The 14987-nt window shown below is 43.3% G+C and overlaps 1 protein-coding gene across 4 annotated transcripts in view; it reads right to left on the reverse strand.

Annotated features, from left to right (window-relative positions):
- The window catches only part of DCC (DCC netrin 1 receptor), a 999406-nt gene that overhangs the window by 54958 nt on the left and 929461 nt on the right, over positions 1–14987 (reverse strand). For all 4 annotated transcript variants that reach the window (XM_075932654.2, XM_075932652.2, XM_075932653.2 and 1 more), the window contains exons 23-24: positions 13080–13242; positions 2259–2485 (exon numbers count right to left, since the gene is read on the reverse strand). In XM_075932654.2, coding sequence (XP_075788769.2) covers positions 2259–2485; positions 13080–13242 — 390 coding nt within the window. The remainder of the gene's footprint in view (positions 1–2258; positions 2486–13079; positions 13243–14987) is intronic.

A 14987-nucleotide genomic window follows, 5' to 3' on the forward strand; every position in this document is an offset into this window, starting at 1 on the left:
CACCTCCCTCACATCTCTCCTCTGGTGCTGGTTCCTCCCCTACAGGTGTCTACCCTTCTGCTTACCCCCAGAATCCCCTGGCACCTGCACCTTCCCTTACCCCTGCACCCTCCTGGTGCTTCCCCCTTCCCTCACTGCCTCTGCCCCCTTTGCCCTTTTTTCCCTGATGCCCATCTCCTCACCACCCTCTGCCCCCATTCCCCTCATGTCCCTGTGCCCTCACACATGACTTGCTCCAACCCCACCTTCCTCATGCCTACCCCTTCTATCAAGCCTTCTCTTACTACCTCCGCCTCCAATCCCCAATGCCCTTACCCTCTCCTCTTTCAGCATCACCCTGTCCCCCCTCCCACTGACACCTCCCCTTCTGCCCTTTTCCTCATTGTCTCACTTCCCCCCTAGCATTTGTGTCTCCTCTACCCTGTCCCTTTGGTGCCTCCTCCTTGCTTCCCCCACTCCCCTCCCCCTCCATACAAGCCCCTTCCACCTCTTCCCCTTTCTTCCTCCTCTACCCTCCCGCACCACAAAAGCCCCTTCCTCCCCACCCTTACCTTCAGCTTCTGCCTTACAGCTCTGGAGTCAGAGCCAGCCCAAGCTACACTGCTGGGGTGGGGCACCCCTGGGGTGCCGTATGGTGCTTCAGGGCCAGGCGGGGGTGCCCCCGGGACACCATGCGGTGCTGCAGGGTGGGGCACCACACGGTGCTACCAGGACAGGTGGGGGCGGGGGCACTCCCTGGCGCCTCAAGGGCGCCACGCCGTACTGCCGTGCTGGGCGGTGGTGCTCCTGGACACCTCAGGGGTGCCGTGCGGTGCTGCCATGCTGGGTGGGGGCGCTCCCAGGCACCTCAGGGGCACCGCACCGTGTCATGTAACCACTAAGATTTCATGCAGTTACACAACTCTTCAATTACCCAATATCTAACATTCCTAGCTTTGACTAGGTAGCTCAGCTATGGCCAACCTGCGGCTTGTGAGCCACATGCCCCTCTTCCCCCCACAGGGTGTGGCTCGCGAAGCCCCACCTCCCCACCCCCATGGATCATAAAGCCACCACTGCGCCCTGCAAAATGGCTCTCTCTTCCTGGCTCCCTGTGGTGACCTGGGCACGGGAGCCATCCGGCACGGCCATTAAAGATGTAGAATTAAAGATGGCATCAGCTGGCAGGATCCTGATGTGGCCAAAAAGCCTCTGAACATGTTTAAATGCAACTGGGGGCTCCTTTTAAAGTGGCAAAAGCAGCAGTCCTTTTTTTTTTTTTTGCTTAACAACTTTTCCCCGGCTCTTTGTGTTGGATCCACTGATATCTTGGGTCTTTGCCCAGAATGGGTTGGCCACCCCTGAGCTAGCTCATACAGTAGGGTCCATATGACTACTTAGTACATGCACTAACTGACCATACAGACATGTCTCAATAACATTTCATTTCCAAATGAAATTCTGAACCCATCATGTTAAAATGGTGCAGAAATCAAACATGATGTGAATTCCTCTAATTATAAACTTATGCAAATAACATGCTATCTTGGAGAAATGAAATGTATCTATCTGCAGACACTGTTGATTTGCTTAATGTTTGACTTCTTGAAAAATAATTCTTATCCATTAGAAATATTTGATAATGATAAGCTAAAACCTACCAATGCCATATAAAATGTAATCTATTCAGCTATTGCATGTACAAATGATTTTTACTTCCCTCAGATCTGAATTTCAGCATATGTACTGCTCGGCTTGTATTGCAAACTACTCATGGGAGCTAGTCACGCTGTTATACTAGACCAGAGGTATCTGCCAGCAAGCCCAAGCAGTATTGCCAACTCTCCCTATTTTATTATGAGCCTCCAGATATTTGGTGCAATTCTGAGAGCCCCAGTTGTTGTTTCAATTTTTTTTTAATATCTGCAATGAAAAGCTTGACAGTGTGAACACTAAAAGCTTCAACACCAGAAGGCAGATAAACAGAGCCTAATTATTTTTAAATCTCATGATTTTAAACCAATCTTGGGATGGCTTGAATTTTGATTTTCGAATGCCTAGTGCTGGGCAAGACTACCAGTACTATACTGTGCCTGTTAATCACTGCTGGCAATGGTGGTGGGAGCAGGCAGCCGGGGAATCCCTCCGAAGCACATTTTAGAACAACCACTGCCATACCCTTTACTGAGAGAATATTTACATATCACTACAGGCGTTTATAGTTAGAAACCGCTCCAGGCAGGTTGGAGTGGGAACATTTCAGTAAGGGGTAATATTACCAGACTGTGAGGCACTCTTGCTGCCCAGCTGAGTTTCAGACTGGCTGTGGCTAACTGGCGTGATGTCCTGACAACTCTGCATTGGCGAGTCTCTTCCTGAGGGGTCAGAACCTGAAGGTTTTTCAATGTTCTTCATCTCCATCTCTTCATGATGTATCCAGAGGTCTGGAGGCCTCAGGTCTTTCTGGCTGCCCTTCCTTTTTCCAGCACTATGGGTAGCACGTTTTCTATGGAAAAAGTCAAGATTGAAATATAAATAAAAAAAAAAACCCTAAAAATTAAGTGATCTCTGTTTTGTGGGACTCCAGGTTATGCAACAGAAGAACACATTCATTGGGTTTAGCCTACAAAACTTAGGAATCCGTTATCTTGAGTATGGCCACTGTGCCTTTAGGCCTCTTGGAGACACATGTATTATAGCAGTGATATCTTAAATCTCCAGGGCACGACGGGGGAGAGCGGGCACCAGGTGTCTCATTGCTTGGCACCAGCTGCTTGCTGATCCCAGAAGTGATAGTGGTGTTACTTCCAGATGAGGCCTCTTGCCAAGCTCTTATAACTAGACATAAGGTGTTGCACAAAGAGCATATGTTTACAAGATGAAAGGGGCAAATGAGAGGAAATGCTGCTGTTTGCTTCAGGGGGCTGGGCTTGGGGCTCAGCACAGTTGGTCATCTGTGCACCAGCTGATGTGCAAAAATTGGAGAAAAATTCCTTCCAGAAACAATAGGGGAATTGTGAAGTTCCTCTTGGGAAGATTATGATTCGGGGTTTAACTAAATGTAGCAACAACACCTGAATAGTGCAGAATATATTCCTGCAGTGTTCTGCAGGTATCATACTTTTCATAAATGACTATAGCATACACCATATTTCTTAAAAGAACTTTAAAACATTATTTTTATCACACAAAAGCTGAGAAATTCTGAGTGATATTTCCCACAGCAACATTAACTTTCCTCCTTATGTATATGCATTACAATATGTTCTCTCCTTACAAGACCATACAATGTGTGTAGATACACAAAACATGCACACATACACATTCAGCTACATATGTGCTTCTTCTGTTGAAGAAAATGTAGACAACTTAAATATAAATCAACAGCAGCTACCTAAAAAGACTCACGAAGATGCATTATTTAAAATCACTTTAAGCAATCTAGAAATATGGAAAAAGGGAAGCCCCTCTGTTTTATTTTTCATGGTATTATTTTCTGAACATCCTGATTAAGCATTCACATAGCATTTTTCATCCCCAGATCTCCAAGCACTTTATATAAGAGGATAAGTATAATTCAGTGTATGGATTAGGAAAGGGAGGCCTAAAGTTTTGAGGTTGGGTACACATTCAGTCATCCAGAAACCAATATCTTGAATATTCACAGCTGCTGAGCACTCCCAACTCTGTTGAGCCCACAAGTTGTTCACCCCAAAATGCATTTTAAACATCTGCCATATTATTTCAGGCTGGATTCAAAGACCAATGAGTCAGGAATTCCTGAGTTCTAGTTCTGCTCTGGCATTTATTTATTTGGTCAAGTTGCTCTGCCGTGGTTCACAGTGAATGAAATGAATAACATTTCTTTACTGCAGCTATCTCGCTTGGGAGTCATGAACATTAATTTGTTTGTAAAGCACTTTGAGGAGATATGGTGCCGAGTGCTACTACCATTAAATCTTAAATGGCCTTTTGATAATAGAATTAAAATTAAGATGTACTGCTCTTTACTCTTGAACTTTTCAATACACACATAGAGTATGTCTACACTACAAAGTTAATTCGAACTAACGGACGTTAGTTCGAATTAACTTTGATAGGCGCTACACTAGCGCTCCGCTATTTCGAACTTAATTCGAACTAGCGGAGCACTTAGTTCGAACTAGGTAAACCTCATTCTACGAGGATTAAGCCTAGTTTGAACTAGTGGGAGGCTAGCCCTCCCCAGCTATCCCTGGTGGCCACTCTGGACAACACCAGGGAAACTCATCTGCCCCCCTCCCAGCCCCGAACCCCATAAAGGGGCACGGGCTGGCTATGGTGCCCGTGCCGGGTGCAAGCCTGCCAGCACCCAGCTAGCAGACCCTGCACCTGGCACGGCTCGAGCCAGCCACCCGATGCCCCCAGCCCTCCCCCTCTTCCTGGGACCAGGCTGGCGGCTCCCAGGAGCTTGCCTGGGACCGCAAGAGGTGGGTACCCGCCTGGGCTAGTGCGGACATCATGGACCTCGTCCATGATCTCCGCACTAGGCACAGGAAAGTGGCCATCTAGGGCAGGAGAGCTGCCAGCCTGGCCACCCAGGAGCCGATGTGCATGAAAATCAAGGTGGTCCATTGAGACCCCCAACCCTGAGCCCTGAGCTTACAATGGCCGTACTAGGTCAGACCAAAGGTCCATATAACTCAGTAGCCTGTCTGCTGACAGCAGCCAACCCTAGGGACCCTGGAGGGGATGGACCTAAGACAGTGACCAAGCCATTTGTCTCATGCCATCCCTCTCCAGCCTTCCACAAACTTTGGGCAGGGACACCACTCCTACCCCCTGGCTAATACCACTCCATGGACCCAACCTCCATGACTTGATCTAACTTCTCTTTAAACTCTGTTCTAGTTCTAGCCGTCACAGCCTCCTGCAGCAAGGAGTTCCACAGGTTGACTCTTTGCTTTGTGAAGAACAACTTTCTGTTACTAGTTTGAAGCCTGCTACCCATTCCTTTCCTTTGGTGTCCTCTAGTCCTTCTATTATGGGAACTAATGAAGAACTTTTCTTGATGCACCCTCTCCACCCCACTCATGCTTTTACTATGCCCCCTCAGTCTCCTCTTTTCTAAACTGAAAAGTCCCAGTCTCTTTAGTCTCTCTTCATATGGGACCTGTTCCAAACATCTGATCATTTTAGTTGCCCTCCCCTCTCCCACCCTCTCTCTTCCCCTCTCCCACCTCCTTTTCCCAGTCTCCCTGAGTTTTGTTCAATAAAGAGAGATTTTATTTTTGACCACACGTTTTTTTTATTTTGTACATCAGGAAGGGGGGCTAGGGAAGGGTAAGTGGAAGGAGGTGAGGGAGGAATGGGGTACAAGCCCCTGATGGGGAGGACTGGGCTGGCTCTGCGGGCTTCTGGGGGTGGAAGCTCTCCTGCAGCCCCCCAATTGCCCCGTCTCCCCAGATGGCAGCCTATGGCAAGTGCAGCCGGTCTGATGGCTGAGTGCTGTGATGTGCCCAGTGTGAACACTCAGGGCACTCCAAGCCAGGACCGCTTTGCAAGCGGGGCACCCCTGAGAACTGTCTGTCCGGGGTGGGGGTCGGGTCCCTTTAAGCACAGCCCTCGGTTAGCCTGAGGCAGCAGCTCCACGCTCTAAGTCCTCATCTGATGCCCTGCAGGCACTGCTTCCGGCCATCCTTAACCCCGGTTCAGGGTCCACTTAATTTGGACATGCTAGTTCGAATTAGCAAAACACTAATTTGAACTAGTTTTTTAGTCTGGATCCATTAGTTCGAATTAGCTTAGTTCGAATTATCTAATTCCAACTAAGTTAGTTCAAATTAGCGCTGTAGTGTAGACATACCCACAGAGATTATGGTATTATACAGTGCACCTTGTGGAATGCAATAAGACACAGTACATGTAGAATCTTTTAAGATGGCTCTTTTCACTTTGGTGAAACATTGCCTCTTGTTATGCAGACACTATCCTCAGCAGCTTGGATGAGGCAAATAAGTGAAGACATGGCTGATAACTCATTAGCATCAGACCTTGGAAAAGATGTTTTGTCCCCTGCAGGAGAACAGCTTTTTGTCTCTGATTTAAACCAATTACTGTACAATATCATAAGTTTTACAGCAGATACAAATTCTCTCTCCCTGAAGCTGTAGACAAAAAAATAGAAAGGAAGCTCAATGAAACCTTTGCAATTCACCCCATTTGCCCCGACAGCATCATGCATATAACAGTCGTCTGCACTTTTGTTTCTGAAACAGGCTGTAGGAAAGGGAACACAGCTGATATAAAAGGTGCTAGTAAGCTCAGTTATTTCCTGAAGGTTACCATTAAAGGAGTGGAAACAACACGTCTTCCCTACTACTATTCACACCACCAACAAATGCAACCTAATGCCTGGCAGGCAAGAGTCAAAAATATAAGCTGTGGCTAATGAGCAATGTCAAGGTGGGAGATGCAGAGTGAAACTAAAAAAAGCAGAAGATATATCCTAAGGGGAAACTGCTGTGACATACTGAGGATGTCTAGTGGTTGCTGGCTTACTTGCCTGAATTTTATTTTGCTTTCCTTTAAGTCTCCACCTAGCTTCTCCTATCTCTGTACAAATTTGCTGCCATCAGTTATTATAATACCTTGAAGGCAATCTTTATTTATTTCTCTTACTTTTCCTTTACCCACTTCATATGCCTAACGTCATATTCATACCTTGACAGCTTCTGGAGAAGTAACCTCCTATCATCTAGTTGCAGTGCTCTGGAGTGGCTTAGGAAAACAGGATTTACCTAATTGGATCAGACTAGAGTTCCACCTACACCAGGATCTTGCTTCTTGCATTTGCCAGTACCTGAGTTTCCTGAACCTTTCAGGCTTTGATTTACATTGCACATGTGAGATTTCCTGGTCTTAGCTTGGTGTAAATGGCATTAATAAGCATAACATTAATCAATCTAAGCATAATTCTGTTTACCATCCTGTTCTGACAAACTAATTAAGCAATGAAGTGCACTAATTGGCTATATACTGCGTAAAGTAAAATAACTTTTAAGGTGAAAAGGCCGAAAAGCACCTCAAGATGTCATCTATTTCATCCCTCCACACAGAGGTGGAATTAAGCAGATCTAGGCCATCACTGACATATTTGTCTAAGATGTTCTAAAAAAATCTCATGGGATGGGGATTCCACAACTGGTGCTTAACTGTCCTTATTGTTTGAAAGTTTTTCTTAATAGGTAACCTAAACCTTTTTAAAACTAACAAACTGATTATTTTTTGCCCTACCCTCAATGGACATGGAGAATAATTGATCACTATCCTCATTATGACAATCTTTTACATATCTGAAGACTGTTACTATATTCCCCGATAGCCTCCCACTGTTTAAATGTTGACAATTCTTTTAGCCTCTAGTACTAGATCATAATATTTAATATAATCTTTCATTTGATTTCTTTTTACTGCCTTTTATGTAACTGTGTTTCATTATTTACTTGTACTCCTCCGTCTGTCTCTCCACTATAATAGGGTCTTGGTATAATAAACAAATAAGTACATATTTACATACATACGTGTGGGTACTTGGGAGACACGTGTATGTAGAAGTTAAATAGCCTGATATATTATTAATGAATGGTAAGACTGCACATGGAGAGGGGCACAACACTGCCCCCCACACTGGCCAATGAGGGCTCCAAGTGGAGGACCAGTGGCCAAGTTCCAAGTGTATGCCTTTAAACTTCTAGTACTACAGAGGATATGACTACTGGGCTGTTGCAGAATGTGAGGAAATTTGATGTATTTCAAAAGTTGCAGCACCTGCTACAGGTAAAACAGAATAACATAAACCAGAGCTCTTAATCATCCTACTTCCCTGCTTTTTATAGACATCTAAATTCCTAGAAAGCTAGTATGGATGATATGCTATTCCACTCTGAAGTAAGAAATAGAAAATAACTATTAGGTCTTCTAATCCCTCCTTTCACCACTATAGTGTTTCCTACAGTATATTTTATAGTGCTTTTCCCATTCGTGTTTAAAATGCCTCAAGGAATATGCTTTTTGAAGATTACTGTGTAGTATAAAAGCTTTCGCTACTAGGGAAGTTTCCCTCTTATTCAGGCTTTCCATGAATCAACCTTTTCTTTCACAGGTTTTGAGACTTACTGGTGATTTTAAAATGAGAGACAAGTCCACATTGTAAACTGGATCCAAAAGCCTTTGTATTAGTTTAAGAATCTCTTCATAGTGGATTAAACATGCAGCTCCAAAACCATCACATGGGAGGAGGTTTGGCTTCCGACTTTTGAATTCTGGAGCTTGAGCCCAACATTACTCATCTGTTTAATTAGTTTTATGTAATGACTTTCTCCATTTTACCATAATTTCAGAATAAATAGTTTAGTTTTGGTTAACTTGGGGTACGTCTACACAGCAGGGCAAAAGTCAAATTTAATTTATGCAACTTCAGCTATGTGAATTTCATAGCTGAAGTCAAAATAGCGTAATCTGGTGTTTGGCGCTGTCTACACAGCAGGAAGTCGAAGAAAGAACAGTCTTCCTTCAACTTCCCTTATGCCTCATAAAGTGAGGGTTACAGGAGTCAGAGTAAGAAGTCCTCCAGCTCAACATTATTTTGGAATAATTGCTTTCTGTGTAGACATGAAACAAAAAGCAGGACTATGTAGCACTTTAAAGACTAACAAGATGATTTAATAGATGATGAGCTTTTGTGGTCCAGACCCACTTCCTCAGATCAAATAGTGGAAGAAAATTGTCTCAACCATATATACCTTTTTGTTTCAGCTACACCAGACTAACACAGCTACATTTCTATCACTGTTCTACATGTGTAGACATGCTCTTTGTTATCCGAAATAATGCTACTGTATAGACATGTCCTTAGTCTCTACATCCTACAATCTCTTCTGCACAGTAGCAATCCAATTACAACTTTAGGCTTTGATCAAAGCCCACTGCAGTCAACAGAAAGACTCTCATTGTTTTCCATGGGCTTCAGGGCCATTCAATATATTGAGCCTTTCTAAAAACCTGGTCACTTTTTTTTGGTGCCTAAATAGGGAATGAATTTTTTGAAAATCTAGGCTTGAGTGTAGGTACTAAACTCTTCTGAGAATGTGGCTGCTAGTGACTATATGATATTTTAAACTCTCTCACCTCTCAATTTGACAAGGTCAAAGCTAATTTCAGCAGACAGGGAAACAGTGTAGTTACATGATCATGCGTTTGTTACTCTGCACTCTTTTTCAAGACTCAAAAGAACAATACAATAGACTTTTGACTAGCACCTAAGCCAACCATTTCTCATCCTCATAAACAAAACATTATTAAATTGTATATAAAAAATTCTTTGTTTCACTGTAGTGAGTAACTCAATTAACTAAATAATTTAACTGGTAAAATCCAGCTCTGTGGCAAATTAGGTTATTCTTCTTATACCTTAGTCTGATGTCACCCTTAATTCTCCTGATTTTTAATAAAATAAACAAGAAGTGTGCACCCCACTCTGTGGGTGCCCCAGGGCTGAAGCACCCATAGAAAAAACAATGTGTGCTTAGCCTCCACCAGCAGTCTCCCGATTAGTTCCCCCACTTCCCTCCCCGTGCCTCATGCCCACCACAATTAGCTGTTCAGTGGCATGCAGGAGGCACTGGATGGAAGGGGAAGGATTAAGGATGGGATTCAGGTAGATTGGGGGAGGGGCAGGGTGAAGGCAAGACAGTGCAGGAAAAGGTAGGGTGAGAGTTTGGGGAACGGGTGGAGTGATGGTGAGACATGGGCCGAATGGGGGTTGAGCAAAAAATGTTGCCTCTGGTATACCCTCTACTGTCCCTTTATCTATGCTCACCAGCTTTCTAGGTCCAAAAAGCTGAACAGCATTGCCTTGTACACTGCCCACACCCGTTCCCTGATGTCCGTCTCCCATTCACTCCAACTCCACTTCCATCTGTTATTTGCTCTCCTCCACCCTCTCTCACGTGCTCATTTTCACTGCAAGGCCCAAACAAGCATATTTATCGTTTTGACAGATGTATTATGCTAAGTTCAGGTTTTATTTGTTACAGGATTCTACCGCTGGCAACAAAATAGTTATTGTGATTTTGTGTGTGGAATTAGGTCCATACATTATCACAGCTAGAGTGTATCCCTGCACCTGAAGCCCATAGAGCACCACCACAGACATGCACATTTCCAGATGTCTGTATATATACACATCTGTAGAAACCCCCACATCTATAGGCAGATACACATGTGCAGTCATGTGTACACATTTAGCATACACCATTCATACACTTCCACATTATGACAAGTGCCTAAAGATTCCTAACCCTAAGATCGGGGCCCAGGGCAGTCAGGGCTGAACATGTGCATAAAAAGAGAGAGTTTTCAACAAAGTTTATAATGTTGCTAGACAAAGGTGGAAAGAAATGTATGATACATTAGCTCTTCTGCAATTACGAATCAACAATATTCAGTTTTTCAGAAATGATACATTTTTAGACTTGCATTCCCTTTTAAAAACTTATCTAATGAATACACACTTATTTTATACCATCAGTTTTTTTGTGTGTGCAAGCCAGCAAAAGGAATGAAAGTCAAAGTCAGGCTGAAAATTTTATTCACATGAGTATACACACACGTGGCAATTCACACACCTCCCTACACACAATCGCTTTCACACATACAGTGCGTGCATGAACTCAGTTGCCTTAACAGACACACTTTTTCATACACCCAGATGGGTAGGGAGGACTGTGCGCTAGAGGGGAAAAGATCATAGAATCGTTGAATACTAGGACTGGAAGGGACCTCGAGGGGTCATCGAGTCCAGTCCCTTGCCCTCATGGCAGGACCATATACTGTCTAGACCATCCCTGATAGACATTTATCTAACCTACTCTTAAATATCTCCAGAGATGGGGATTCTACAACCATCCTGGGCAATGTATTCCACCGTTTGACTACCCTGACAGTTAGGAACTTTTTCCTAATGTCCAACCTAAACCTCCCTTGCTGCAGTTTAAACCCATTGCTTCTTGTTCTATCCTCAGAGGCCAAGATGAACAAGTTTTCTCCCTCCTCCTTATGAAACCCTTTTAGATACCTGAAAACGGCTATCATGTCCCCCTCAATTTTCTCTTTTCTAACCTAAACAAACCCAGTTCTTTCAGCCTTCCTTCATAGGTCATGTTCTCTAGACCTTTAATCATTTTTGTTGCTCTTCTCTGGACCTTTTCCAATTTCTCCACATCTTTTTTGAAACGCAGTGCCCAGAACTGGTCACAATACTCCAACTAGGCCTAACCAGCACAGAGTAGAGCTGAAGAATGACTTCTTGTGTCTTGCTCACAACACACCTGTTAATGCATCCCAGAATCATGTTTGCTTTTTTTGCAACAGCATCACACTGCTGACTCATATTCAGCTTGTGATCCACTATAACCCCTAGATCCCTTTCTGCCGTACTCCTTCCTAGACAGTCGCTTCCCATTCTGTATGTGTGAAACTGATTGTTCCTTCCTAAGTGGAGCACTGTGCATTTGTCTTCATTAAACTTCATCCTATTTACCTCAGACCATTTCTCCAATTTGTCCAGATCATTTTGAATTATGACCCTATCCTCCAGAGCAGTCGCAACTCCTCCCAGCTTGGTATCATCTGTAAACTTAATAAGCGTTCTTTCTATGCCAATATCTAAATCGTTGATGAAGATATTTAAGAGAGCCGGTCCCAAAACAGACCCCTGAGGAACCTGACTTGTTTTAACTTTCCAGCAGGAAAGACTCATTATCCACAAGACTCATTATCCTATCAAAGAAAGCTATCAGATTGGTTTGACACGATTTGTTCTTTACAAATCCATGCTGGCTGTTCCCTATCACTTTGCCACCTTCCAAGTGTTTACAGATGATTTCCTTAATTACTTGCTCCATTATCTTCCCTGACACAAAAGTTAAACTAACTGGTCTGTAGTTTTCTGGGTTATTCTTGTTTCTCTTTTTATAGATGGGCATTATATTTGCCCTTTTCCAGTCCTCTGGAATCTCTCCTGTCTCCTATGATTTTCCAAAGATGATAGCTAGAGGCTCAGATACCTCCTCTATCAGCTCCTTGAGTATTCTAGGATGCATTTCATCAGGCCCTGGTGACTTGCAGGCATCTAACTTTTCTTGCCTGAAGGAAGGAGAGAGGATGGGGAGGGAAAGAGGCCAAGGATGATAGAGAAGAGGAGAGGAGGGCATGTGCTATGTGGGAGGTATACAGATGCAGGGGGAGGCTGAAGGCAACAAATGCATGAGGTTGTGGGGGGCACAGTGGTGAAAAGGGACATAATGATGTTCATCGCTGTATGGAGGTAAGTTGGATGCAGGGCTGTGGGAGTGAGGGACGTGGGCATGGCAACTCTAACGTAAGGGGTACAAGGCTGGGATGGGTGGATGTGGAGAGCAGGTGTGAGGGGAAATAAGTATGGGACAGGGAGAAATTTAGTGAGGGGGCAGGAGGATGGGACAGGATACTGAGGGTGATGGGAGTACAGACGGGTTTGGTTGTGGGAGGATGCAATAACAGGTGGATGGTGGTGCTAGGGGGAGAATTGGGATGGTGAAGGATGCAGTGAGGACAGTGGATGTGTAGCCCTATTCCCAGCACTTGGAGACAGGGATACATACACATACCTCAAATTCCTAGGGGCTGGCGATGGGGTGACAGACAGACCACAGTTCATCACAGGGCATGTGCCACAGCTCTGGGCCAGCCACACAAGAAGCACAAACAGAAGAGCACAGGGCAGCAGTGGCAGAGAGGAATGCATCATGTGGCCTCTCAATAGCCGCCTACTGAGTAGTAAATAAATCATGCTAGTTCCTCTCCTGTCCTGACTCAGCCTATGGGAGCTCTCCCTGAAGCTAGGAGCTAGACATACTGGCTTCTTCCCCACCCCAAAGCTGCCAAGTTCTCTGGAAGCCCTCTCAGTGCTCATTTATTGACCTTGCTTGTATCATCTTTGAAATCTCACCAAAAAAGGCATAAAAAGTAGCCTCTTTTTGTATGGCTACTTAGACCCTCAATATTTGCCAGCAACTTACTTTCTCTGTTGCGCTGAAGAACGTCTGGTGCAGATCACAGCCACAATCACCACCACCACCACTGTAATGACCCCAACGGTGACCACAATGATGACTAGAAGGTTGCTGTTTTTCTGAGGTGTTACACTGCCATGTGGAGGGTGCATCTGCCCTATGGGAGGCTCTAAAAATATATAAATGAGAGTTTTCAGCAGTAACATTTTACAACGGAATGTAAAAAAAACAGGTGTGATGTACAATAACAGTTGGCAGAGACGGCTAGATTGGGGGGTATAGACCTTCTCCCATTAGATTAACTGAATAAGCTTTGTCCGCAGTAGAAAGACAACAAGAAGAAAGATATTTTATGCCACAGAAATTGTTCTCTGATGTAAATGATGAAAGGTCAAGGTTTATGAGAAATAGTCTACTTATTTCGTGCTCAGGAAGACAAATAGCTTGACACTGTGTGCACACAATTTAGTCCCTTCTCCTTCAGAAGCCACCCCTGAAAAATGCATAATTGGAAGCTTGGCTGGGGTGTGTGAATTCTACTTTAAAAACAGACAATGAGTTCAGAAGGGTGTCATAAAGCACTAAAATGTATGTTTCACTGTATTTCAGTGGTGTACCAAACAGGAAATATTGAAGCAGTAAGGACTGAGATGTAAGGCATTTACTTGGGATTAATGACCAACTGCTTGCAGTTGAGAGGCATTATTGCTATTAGCTACAAAAACTGGAATAAAAAGGCAATATGCATTTTTATGCCTTCTATTTAGCCCGTATTGATATTTACTGGAAAATTAATGTCTTATATATTAGCCAGTCTGAATTCCTGGTTCATCTTTCAGAATTCCATACAGCTCATAATCAACCACACACTACATTGCATTGCATTTATCGATATAACCCCTCTGATTTAAGTGGCTGATCATGGTTTGCTTTGAATACAATAGGAGATAAAGAGAGTTCAATCTTCTGATAGGCTGAGAATCCTCATTGCCCATTAACTTTGATGGAACAACAAAATTAGACCCCCAATGAGTCAGTTATTCTGGTTTCAGATCCCAATAACATTGATTTCAAAGACTGGAACCTTGCTCACTAGTTTTATGGATACTGCTATATGGTGGGTGACACATTTTTCATCAGTGCAAACAGCTTCTTAGATAATTTACATAGAAAAATAATTATTCCCCTTGCTTGGCATTCAGAGAGGGCCCAAACCTGCAGCACTTATTCAACAAAATTTCCATTTCAATCAAAGGAACTCGTTTCCCTGAGTAAGGACTAATGGTGCAGGATTACACACTAGCATAGGATAATATGCAGTATGGTCTTTTTTTTTTTTTTTTTTTTTTTTTTTTTGCTAATAGATCCCATAATGATTATGAGAACAGGATAATCTGGGAATGATACCACTTAAGAAGAAAAACACTGGAGAAAAAACATGAACAATTCTTCAGCTGGAAGGGATGCAGAAAAGTAAAGAGTGTGACAGCATATCAATAATTTCATGAACAGAGTCTATCAGGAGTTTTCAAACAATGTCATCATCCCTAAAGTCCTATTGTAACTTAAAAATAAAGACTGTATAGCCATTTTGCATTCATTAGCACTGAATGAGCAAATAACAAAGGTCAAATCTTTCTGAATTGTCATTTTAGCTAATGATAAATGTAATTTTATGGTAATTTTCTATCTTCATTCTGTACTGTAGTGTCATTTGTTTAAATAATACATTAATTTGTTTAATTAAATTGACTTTTTCTCATCGTTCTTTTAGGCAATGGGACATGACAAGCGGCTCTGAGTGTCATGGCTTTTGTCATTAGAATGCTCTTATACAGGAATTTATTAGTTTTTTTCATTTCCATATTGTGTATAAGACCTTGAAGGAATATGTCATGTATAATAAACACCTGA

The sequence above is a fragment of the Pelodiscus sinensis genome, chromosome 6 (assembly GCF_052426305.1).
Source record: "Pelodiscus sinensis isolate ZL-2025 chromosome 6, ASM5242630v1, whole genome shotgun sequence".
NCBI lineage: Eukaryota > Metazoa > Chordata > Testudines > Trionychidae > Pelodiscus > Pelodiscus sinensis.